Source organism: Stigmatopora nigra, chromosome 18 (genome assembly GCF_051989575.1).
Source record: "Stigmatopora nigra isolate UIUO_SnigA chromosome 18, RoL_Snig_1.1, whole genome shotgun sequence".
NCBI lineage: Eukaryota > Metazoa > Chordata > Actinopteri > Syngnathiformes > Syngnathidae > Stigmatopora > Stigmatopora nigra.
The window spans coordinates 9,639,468-9,651,147 of record NC_135525.1 but is presented as its reverse complement, the minus strand read 5'-3'; the positions used below and the strand labels follow the sequence as shown (position 1 = coordinate 9,651,147).

The window sequence follows — 11,680 nt, the reverse complement described above, 5'->3', positions numbered from 1 at the left end:
TAAAAAAGTAAGGTGTGTTAGTCAGTTATTTTTTTATGCAGATAAGAATACACAACAACTTACAAATTTGGTTATCTTAACCCAATGTTTAACAAGTGTGCATTTACAAGCTGTCACATGAAATAGGAACAAGAATGGAAAACCTTCTATATTTTTTTAACATGACTATCTTAAGAGGCCTTGATTTTCCTTTCATCATTCTATTTTCTCGACTGGGGAAATTTACCAGGAGCCAACAAAGGGCATACATGAAACGGAGCATATCTGAGAAGATATTTGATCATGGCTCCGTGGTTGTGCCCCCTCTGCCTCAGTGCAAATCCCACTGCTCTGATACCCAAATTAGCGCAAAAACAGTTAACCTCAAACTACAGGCTGGTCCAGTCATAACTATACCCTCATGACGAAAGCCTTTTATGTGGGGGGTAAAAAAAACAAGTTTTTATTGTGATTTCCAGGAGTAAAAAAATTGTCAACATTGTCTACATCTGTAAAACACAGGTTCAATGAATGCCAGGCTATATATTATCAATACATTTCAACAATGACAACAACGAATGGACAATTGCAATTGAATGCCGAATCATCAATAAGAAATCAATGTGTTTTGGTGAGGAACATCTAGATCATCCAAGTTAAACGTGACACGTAACATAAATATAAGCGCCAATTCTCAGAGGTCAAAGAACTCTCTGTTCCCAGTACAAACGGTCAAATAAATACAGCCTGGATTTATTGTATACATATAGGATTTCTGTACATTTTGTTCTACAGGACTAAAGCGATGCCCAAGGATGTAAAAATCCGACATATTTTGACTGCTACCGCCCCGCGTCGACACCTCGCCACACCTCGATACACCTCAACACACTTCATCACAGAAGTAGTTACGATGCACGGGCACGCCTTTGGGCCGGGGAGAAAAAAAAGAAAAATGACGAGGGAAATGAACCGTGGCCAAAAAAACGGGCCCACGTTCAGAAAAGGTGGATCGTCCCGATAGCAGGAAGTGAGTGAGCACTGCGGGGAAGGGAGAAAGAGAGGCGGGGTGTGGGATAAAGGGTGGAGGGGCGGTTTCCTGTCGCCATTCCTGCCTACCCACATAGACAGCCGGAGAAAGAGCGTATATCTGAGGCGGACTGTGGGCCACATGACATTCTCTCCTCGTCCCTCGCTCGCCTCTACGCCGAGTGATGTGCGCCCTCCCCTTTTGTCGGTTTCTCCCTCCCTCCTGCCCTTCAAAGCTTTGACATGTCATCTCCCACCACAAAAACAGAGGTGGGAAGACTCGCTGGCGCTACCGCTGCCTCAGGGTGTCTGGCACTGAAGCTGCTTGCAAATACAGCAGGGAGAGGAGAAGAAGGAGGAGGATTTGAGGGAGAGACAGTGAGGATGACAGAAGGACGAAGGGATACAGATGACGGAAAGACAAACATGGCAAAGAAAAACTAAAAAAGCAGGACAGTTTGCGCTGAAGGAGCCTCGTAAAAGACAGGCTGTCATTGGAGCCGTTATGATGGAGGGCTTTAAGATGTGTCTGTTTTTTCATGTGACACTGGTGCAACCACAAGGTTGCCACGTGAGTCACACAGACTTGAAGCAGCTGTTTAGAAAGAGGGTACTCCATACTTGGATAGGACATACCGAGACCAGAACCACAAAAATATGGGTCTCTCTATTAAGATGGGACAAATTTAATGAATTGTATCCAGATAAATAAGAAAAATGTAGGCCAGCCACAGTCATGTAAGTGAACATATACTCTCTGGTTTTCCAGGAAGAGTACATTGACCGACATCAAAACAGAGAGAGAGAGCTACTTCTTATGAATAAAGGATTTCCAGGCCAAATGTTTGCTGCTTGTTTGCCACAAAATTTGAAGATTGACTTAAGGAGCAATTACGCACTTGGCTTCCAAGCCTCAGAGGCTTGGGGAATGAATCGGTGAATGGCTGCTGGACAAAGTAAGCACTTCTGACCAAAGTAGGCCTTGCCATCAGCTGAAACTGTCAAGGAAGCCACAATACAAACAAGATCTCTGATAACATAGCCCAATTCTATGCTTACGAAGGAATTCCCCTCAACGCCCAGTGACTGAAATAAACTTTTAATATCAAATACTGGATATTTTGCTAGAAACAACAGTATCACATTTCAAAAAGTCTGACAGATAACAACAGTGTCAATAATCAAAGTACTTAAATTAACTTTATGATTAGCAAGGATGTCAGGTTACAAATGACATGAGTTAAATCATATATTTCTATAAACAATGGAGCAAAAAATAGAAACAGCAACAACCACAACAATTAACGTATCATTCAGCTAATGACTCACCTTGCGTCCATTGCAATCAGCATAATTATAATGTAATGCAATTTTCACAGATCATGTATTTAGCTTAATTGGAATATTAGACAACATGTGTGACCATGATAATGCATGTACTCACAACAGGGGGGAATTTACAGCAACCTCAGAGAGGGGTACTACAGGCAACATTTGCATAATAACATACCTTTTTAATGCCATTGTAAGAAAAATATAAAATAGCACCAGCTCAGTGAGTCGGGCTGAAAGAGGATGACATTTTAATTCGAGTATGATGCCTAAGCTGTAGTGGAATACGAATGAAGTATGAAGAATCATTTTCATTGGGTATGACCGCATAATCACAAGTCAACACACTGTGATTTACTTGAAGCTTTTTGGGGCCTCTGAGTGATATGTCTGCCGTTGACATCACCTCCAAATGCTTCGACTGGCTTAAATTTGAACGCCTGCTATATGTGACAGAGCATCTTTTGGGTCGTTTGGCAACAAGATTGGAAAGACACGTCTGTACCAATACACGATGAACCCATAAAGCAGTCTGAGACGTTGCCATGAAGCGCTCGGGCAGAGCCGACACGCAAAAGCAGTATTTCACTTGCAAGAGAACACTGAAGAGACATTTTTTTTTTCTTCTTCTCAAGAGAGGAGAAACCACAGAAAAGTGCCACAGGGCACCAAACGAGAAAAACAACTTGGAGAACAAGAGAGTTGGCGTTACTCGGGCAAGATGAAGAAGAAGCATGATTTATTAGCACATGTCAGAGAAACTGCACCGCCTACCATTGTATGGATGGAGACCTCATCACATCATGTCTGCTCAAGTTTGCTGTTTGGAACTTTGACTCTAAACTGGTTAGTCATCTTCTGCGAGTGTGATTTAAGTCATGAGGGAGTTTGCCATTAAAGTTCATTCGTTTACATTTGGTCCAAATGTTTTTAATTATATCTTAGCTTTTTTTATTGCAATATTCTAGACTGGTTTGCAGATGATCATCTTCAAATCATTAGGAAAATGATCAGGCTGTGTAATGACTGTCTGGACCGTCTAATCACAAAGGAAAATGACTGTCATTTTTTTAAGAACGTGAGGACAAACAGTTTGAAAAATGAATGAATGAATTGCGGGGCAAAATATTTGGGGGTACATGATACATTGGCTAAATTCAGACAAAGTTTTATGACTGAATTATATCAACAAGTCATCTGAAAATTCAATGCAGAGTATAAAATAATATATACATGTCAATGGTAGTTTACTAGACCACTGATTTTAACACCAAATTTGCTAAATACGAGACTTCAGGAAAAGGATTGGGAGTGCATGGTTAATACAAGACTGCCACCTGCTGATCAGATCATCGTTCTTTCAAATTCACCTAGCTAAACTTCCCAAACAAAGTACATAATCATGTATTAAGCAAGACAAAGTATGATCAAACTTAAATGAAACTTTCAAGAACACTAAGTGGGCCAAGTCCTCCATAGGTTCTCTATTGGGTAGAGGTCTGAGGACCAGTCACTCCATTGAGTTTCTCCTCAAGCATAGTGGAATAACCTTTTATAGTTAATTCCAGCTGAAGCTAGAGTTTTTGTATCCAATATTTTACCAAGTTTGAGTGGCTACTGCCAAACATCACTCAATGTTGGCATTTGCGTATCTAAGCCTTCAACAGAACTTTCCAACTTTTTATTAGTGGGAAAAGACTGCAAGGCTCCCAATAATGCACAAGCAGAGGAAACGCAATGGGAAATCACTTAGTCAAAGAATTGACAGAAAGCGTTTGTTTCATATTACTTCAAACCACAGACAAATTAAGAGTTGATACGCTGACAATTTCCCCTTTTGCCTGAGGGATGGCAATCAGTTGTGGAGTAGGAAGCATTTGGAATAAACAATAGGCAACATCATTTCAGTGCAGCAAGTCATAAACTATATCAGATTTAAGGAATCCACAAGAGACTTTGACCACAAGTGATAAATCACAGAGATGAAGTAGATAAAGAAAGTTCCAATTAAAACCATATGTCTATCAAAAAAAAACTGGGACAGTTATGGGCATGTTCTGTTCTAGATCTTGAAACACATACAAGTTTTGAGTTTTATTTTGTAATAATGTCAGTCAATTAAATATGAATTGCACAATTAGATTTTATCGCTGACTTATATTTGAACATTTCATTGAAAGCCTAAGAGAAAGCACTAGAGCTGTGACAAAATAGTTTAAGGACCAATTAATCTGTCAAATCTCTTTGAATATAATGTAAATTGGATGAAAAATATATATATAAATTTCTAATTTCTGCTAAAAAAACAAGCTATTTCAAACATACAGTACAGAGAATACATAATGTCTATATTTGGGGGGTTGCAAAAGTAATAAGTGATCAATACAAATGTCATATTTTCACTTGAACAGCTGCAATCCTGAGTCTAAGTACCAAACCTACCATATATGGCAAAGTGGAGATCACATCAAAAAATGACGGTCTGGACTACATTACATGGAAATCAAGTGTCCTATCATCATGGGAACTCTTTGTGACTCAGCTATTTCATATGCAAATACTGCACTGCCCCTGTAATTCCTTTTGATTTGCCACTCCACAATAAATTGTGTCCTTTTCAGGATCAAGTCCATCATTTTTTCTTGTTTCTCAAAGCACCTGCAGGGCTGATCAAAACATGATGTATGGACGTGTAATCTTGTGGAGTGGGCGGAACCTTGCGGAAAGGGGTGTAGTTAAAAAAAAGGTATAAAAAGGTCCTAAAGAGACCCATGAGGGACTTTAAAGCGTGTTCCATTTTAAAACAAGACAGTGGGAGGAATGGATCATCATCAAGTTCAATTTGTTTTAGTGCTTTTTTGCACTTTGGTACAAATTTATCATGGAGTGTCTCATGGACAGAACAAACGGTTGTTACTACTTGCCTGGCAGGTAAGCTGACATTTCTGTTAGACTGGAAGTGATGTGTTGAGTTTTGTTTACTCTTTTTGCCGTGGTAGGATCAAGATAAATCCCTGCGCTGGACTATGGTTTGGCCAAATGCAGCCATCGTGAAGAGATCTAAATCCAAACAATTCTATGGACTCATGGGGAAACGCTCAGGTGATGCTTATGCGCCATGTCATTCATCCCTTGAAGACCTGTTATTTGCAAATCTCCCTGCTTAGAAACATGGAAAAGAGTTTACATATTCTGAGATCATTAGACAAAGGAATACTTTAATAATTCAAGGCAAAATATGGTTTTCTCTTACAGAATTTGCATCCCAAAGAACCTTGTTTCCAGTGACCATTTGGAGACGTTTTTAGAGAATCCACACAAGCAGGCTATGATTGACAGTATAAAAACCTGAGGTTGTTTTATTTGATTTTTTTTATGTGCATTCTTTTACAGTGGTAGTTTTCAGAATTTCAATTTTCAGAATATCAAAAATTATATAATTTCACTATTTGGCAGGTTAACCAAAAGGAATGCTTACAAATCCTGTACTGATGTAAGAAGCAAGAAAAAAAGGACATTGTTCAAAAAAAACAAATACAATGACACAGTACTTATGCCATTGTTTTGCCTAATTTAGAAAATCCTAATCATTCTTCTTCAGCTTCACATCTGAAATGTAGAAATAAAATGTCTAACGGCTCCAGCTATAATATAGATATGTATTGTTTTATATGACCTAAACATTCATGGAATCAACTGTCATTTAACATTCAATGCAAGCTTGAGATTCTTCACCATTCGATTTGACAAACAGACTCAATTTTTTAAAAAGATAAACAAAAAAAAGAAACAAATTACCAAAAAGGATACTCTGGTCGATACTGACAAAAGGTCGAGGCTAATTGCGGCTGGTGAGGCTGAAGGTGAGTTTATTGAGTAGCCTGAGAATCTGAACAATTATGTCCCCTTGGGAGGGGTCCATTTCAATGAGCTGGGGTCAATGGTTTTGTTTCCATTGCCTCTCTTGACTTCTTTTGCTTTCCACTCATCAATCAAGTCCTGTATGGATAGAAACGACACTAAGCAGTGAGTAAAAGACACAACGGAAGCACGTGTATATGTAAATTTGCAAAACAGGGGTTGAAATTATTTGGAAAAGAAGGAAAACAGCCAAAAGGGAAGAGTTCTTACTTGTCGCTTTAAAACCAAGTGCTTTCCTTTCCAGTACTTGAGCATCTGAAGAGACTGTAGCGTGCTGACAATATCCACAGGATTGACAGCAGTTTCCTGACTAATTTCTGTGCGTCAAGACAGCACACCCTTGTTCAAGCTTGTAAATCTTTTTCCTTTAGTTTTTATTTTTGATTTGAATACTATGTATGCAAGTTTGGTTTTCACTCTGGTAATACAATTTTCGTGTTTTGTGTTTTTTGATCATACCTTTGATTGAAATCTCCTTTCCTTGAAAGTCGTGCATATATCGAAGTAACACTTCCTTCCAGTAACTGCGATAGCTGATGAGGCCAAGGTCAGACAAAGGCCTCTCTGGCGAACCGACCTTCTCCTCTACTTTAGAGAGCAAATAGCCTTTAAAGAAAAAATAATAAAATCAGTTTGGACGCCTTATGATAGTGGGATAACCAATGAGTGTATATAATACATACTGAAGTCAATGAGCATCTTGCCAAAGCCCTGCCTCATATACTGAGGCATTGTCAGAATGCAAGAAACATTGTAGTTGAGGAATGAATTTTTCTCCTGAAAAACAAAGGAGAAATTAAGGAATCTGTATTTTGTTTTTGCAATTTAGTCTGTTACATGATTGTGTATTTACCTTAGAAAAGTATCCTACTAAATGGCAGCCAGTATTATCGGCCTCGGTCATGACATAAAAGAGAAAAGGCTCCACATCGTAATAAAGTGTTTTGTGGTCGAGGAACAGTTTGGCGAGTAAACACAAATTCTGGCAGTAGATCTGCAGAGAAAAAAATATCCCCATATCAAATAAATGTTAGCCCCACCTGTATTGGTTACTCACTCTAAAAGACCATCAACAAACAGTTCAATTTGAATAATCACCTTATTTTTCTTGCCGTCAACTTCAAACACAGATATGCCACCTTTTCTGTACACTTCATCACCTGGAGGATGTTTCCACACACATTTAGCCTAAAACAAAAGTTTAAATTGTCAATACAAGCAGTTCTCATATAGTTGGAATCATATCTGTGATTCTCACCATGTGTCGCCTAAGGATAGTCTGGCTTTTCATGTACTTGAGGCAAAATTCACACACATACAGGCGACCCAATCGGGCGTATTCCTCAGGATAGGGCGAATGATACCAAGTGTCCAGCTCGTAGCGACCAAACAGGATGGTTTTAATCATATTGCTACCTTCGGTGATCTGACCCTGAATGCGAAGTTTCTCCTGGAGGAATAAATAGAAATAATTTTACTTGTTATTAATGTATAACCTGTTTCAATTATTAGCTATAAATAAATATTATTTTCTAAGGCAGAGATTATTACCAGGTCTTCCGAGGCACGAGCCTGAGCTTTCCTGAAAAGCTCCAAATCATAATCACTGGTAATGTTCTCCAGCAGAGGTTCTCTGGTGTTGCCGTGCGTTTGTCGATGTTCCTGTGGGACCCACAATAACAACAAAACAAAGATGAGACCACAAAACGACCAACTAAGGGGATGTGATGTGCTACCATGTGTTTTTCTTTTTGCTCCTTCTGCAGGCTTGAGTTTCTCCCCTTCCTCATTTCAGCTACTTGCTCTTTGTATCTGCTCTGCTTTGATGTAGGCGTCTAAATAAAACAACAAATGACAGTTTAGACAATTTTACAGATTGATTTCAGAGTCCAATTTGTTTACTCGGATTTCAAACGGACTTGATGGCGTGTGGCGTGGCGAGAATTGGTCTCTTCTTGTATCTTCATGTCCTCGTCTTGCTTCTCACGGCTGACAGCTTTTACCTGATATAGAACAAAGTGGAATATTAGTTAGTTTAAAAATATATATAAAAAATAATGGTTTAGCATAAAAAAAAATCTCACTTTGCATTCATCTGCAGAGAGATTGTGATACAGAGGGCATCCCGACACAGCAAAATGGCGTTCGTGTTTTCCTGTGAGATGACCTGTTTCATTTAAGGAAACAATATTTTGTTATAATGGTTCATAATAGCCACTTTAGACAATCATAATGCAATTTTACCGAGTGAATTGCAACCAGGTGTTGGGCATTTCATGTTAAAGTTGTACGTCTCGTGACACCGACGACGTTTGGGTCGATGGGAGAGGTCCTTATCGGAGTCTCTGTTGACCTGATCTTTGGCCTGGCTCTCATCGTGCGAAGCATTTGGGCTGGAGATATCCAGCTCGGACTCGGAAGATGGCGCATTTCCTGTGGGGGTCAGTGGTGGAGATTCATCTTGGTCTGCGGCTTGCTTCAAGTCAGCCGTATCTGCGGATAAGATTGGATGCTTATTTAACAAATGCAATTGACAATGAATACCATATTGTCGTTCAAGTTTACAGACCGTGAGAGCTCTGGCTCAGACGAGTGGAGGCCCTGGTGAGACGCTGTCTTTTGGTCCTGTTTCCATCACTTTCTGAACTGTTGGTTTGCTCTCTCTCGGCAGAAGAGTCCGAATCTTCAGTTGCATCAGAACCACTCCCTGCCATATGTCTCTATTGTGTAACACAAGAAACAACGTAAGCCATTGTTGTTTTTAGCGGGCCATAACATTACGAGGCTGCTGCTTACTTAGTTTATCTCTGGTATTTGGGCATACAGGTCACATAATTACGTATAAATGTAGTAGTTCTCCCTAACAAAAGCTGAATTTCGCTAGCAGTTAGCTTGAATAGTCGATGTCCGTTACTTCATGTAGTACATGTTTAATTACATTAAGCGCACAGTTGCGTGTAATCAACTGCACCGGTGGTAGCGGACTCGTTTGAACATGTACCAAACTTAATAAATGAAATTACAAATGTGAGAATTTCCATTCTGCTCCATTGTCTTAGCAAACATTTAGAACTATTAGGAGATTCGGCGTTTATATTTTCCAGAATAACACACGTCTTGTACAACGTTTGAAACACAATACTATTAGTATACAAGTTAGCCTCGAGCTAACAACATGCTAGACTACAGCAACAACAGTGCGCCGTTTCGAAAATTGCAAAGCACATTTTAAATTTGAAAACACCTCAAAAAACCATTCGCATGCACATTTTTAACTAATATAGCAAAGGACGAAGTATAGACATAAACACTGTTTCTAACTTAACTAAACAAGCTAACCCGGTAGCCAATATCCCTAGCATTTATCGCTAGTTTTCCATTTCTTACCTGCCGCCTGCGAGGCATGTTCACTTTGACTTGGTTTTGCTTGGTTGGAGCGTTGAAAACAAATGGCACCAATTCGTTCGATTAAAAGTTGTCAATTGAACGTATAATTGTCTTAAAACTAGCTAAATGTAAGCAGAGTTGTGTAAATCCAGCGCCATGTCGCCCAAAATGTTTGGCAATACATCCACCAAACAGCAGGGGGCAATGCTGTTACAGTACATCTCTGGTTATTTTAGTGGCAGTTTAATGAGGTGTCGCCACCAACTGGTTAGGAGTAACAACGCATGGTTATGTTTCATTTAATTCATCCTAGTGCCTTTTTCCATAATAATTCGTATTTTTAAGCAGCCTAAAAATATATCACACATATTGCAAGTTTATCAGACCAGGAAAAGTGTTGTTGTAGTTTACTTTTGTATTTATTGAATTTTATGTTTTAAAGCTCCAAATTCCTAGACTGAAAGGCTTATATAAAACCCCAAGTTGCCAAATATTGAAAATATACATATATTTGGGCAAAACTTGGGTGAACTTATTTTATTTTATTCTAAAATTGCAGATTTTGACAAGTTATTGCCTTTTGATGTTCATCCATTTCATCCCTGATGTAAAAATGAATGGGAGAAAACACAGCGGTTACATTTGTGTATGTAATTCCCTTGCAATTTCTTCTTTGTGATTGCCTTGGAACTTAATTGCCTTAATGTTTTGTCATGAGCTATGCTCATTATGCTTAACGACTTGTTTGGTTTGTTAGCAAACACAAATGACGGCGCCTCAGAGGCCTCTTAATGAATCTCGAAGGGCTCGCAACGACGTAAACAGCTGAGATGCTGTTTTGCAACACTTGCAACAATTTCCCCAGGCACCAATTTGAGCGTCCCTTACAGAAATCTGCTTTTTTTGTATCTTCAGAAGAATAAAAAAACATGTTGAGAAATATTATTTGCATTGTAACCAAGTTGTATACTACATTTTGGAAGGATTGAATTGGGAAGGCTATTGTTTGTATCACAGCTCAAAATATAGTTTATAAATTCTTCAGTTTTGAATTCCATAGTCTGCTTTTTCCCCAAGTATTTATTTATAATGAAAAGATGGCCTAGTGTTAAAGGCCGCTTGGTGATAAAAAGCTATTAGACACAAGGGACATTAATGCCGCTAACCAATTAAAATACACACTGGGATTTGCAATTCATTAGATTGTTTCCCTTGTGAGCTGAAATGCCTTTAGTCCTTTTTTAAGGATATTTTTGAAAATATTTACTCGCTTTTAATCATAATCTCAATGTGCTTAAACACCCTTTTTAAATCCTCAGCGTTTTTGATGATTTTAAAAGTTATTGTCATACAGGGTTAGGGCTGAATGTAACAATGGGGTCCTAAATTTCATATAAATAACTTATAATTTAGCTCAAACTGTTATTTTTATGTACAGTTGAATTAAAAGAAAGTATGTGAACTCTTTGGAAAATCCCAGATTTTATAGTTGAGACAACCTTGAATTAAGGTAAACAAATACTAAAAACTCTAAAAGCCATTGGTTGCCATTGAAGGTGATAATAAATGTGCAATCCATTTAAGTGCTAGCAGTGATTGCACTTTTACATTTTAAACTTTTTCTAACGATCCCCCAATGAAAGATGTATAATAATAGTAAAATAGTCTTTACAATAGCCTGACCTTTTGTTGTCTTGTCGTCAAGTGTGACGTCAAATGGAGCAACAGTGGCTGATGTTTTCAATCTGATCCACCAGGGAAGTTTGCACTTGACATAAAATAAGCCATGGAAGACACTCTGCGTGGTTTTCATTGGGGTCAGCTTCACAGGTACGTACGTCCTCCTCCTTCGTGCTGTAGAGAAGACAAAAGTGTGTTGGTTCATTGTCATGATGCTATTTTTTCTTTTACAGGTTTTTGAATCAATATTTCATCTCAACTGGCTTGTGTATTTCTGCTAATAATTGTCTAACAGCATATGATTTTTATCTTTCAGTTGGAATTCATCATTAAATCTATATAGTTTGTCTTT

General features: G+C 38.5%; 1 protein-coding gene and 1 long non-coding RNA gene across 2 annotated transcripts; one reads left to right on the top strand and one right to left on the bottom strand.

Moving 5' to 3' along the window:
• Window positions 1-4,972: 4,972 nt before the first annotated feature.
• On the top strand, window positions 4,973-6,130 carry LOC144212032 (uncharacterized). Its single transcript, XR_013329706.1, has 3 exons — window positions 4,973-5,271; window positions 5,340-5,442; window positions 5,596-6,130. It is a non-coding gene; the product is annotated as an uncharacterized LOC144212032 (long non-coding RNA).
• kat7b (K(lysine) acetyltransferase 7b) lies at window positions 5,673-9,843 on the bottom strand. Its single transcript, XM_077739625.1, has 14 exons — window positions 9,649-9,843; window positions 8,831-8,981; window positions 8,506-8,754; window positions 8,346-8,428; window positions 8,181-8,264; window positions 7,998-8,096; window positions 7,813-7,923; window positions 7,520-7,711; window positions 7,360-7,449; window positions 7,115-7,255; window positions 6,945-7,038; window positions 6,721-6,867; window positions 6,472-6,578; window positions 5,673-6,339 (listed from the first exon to the last, which is right to left on the bottom strand). Exons 1-14 carry the CDS (start codon window positions 9,664-9,666, stop codon window positions 6,238-6,240), a joined length of 1,668 nt encoding a protein of 555 aa, XP_077595751.1. The 5' UTR covers window positions 9,667-9,843; the 3' UTR covers window positions 5,673-6,237.
• Between the last annotated feature and the right edge of the window lie 1,837 nt (window positions 9,844-11,680).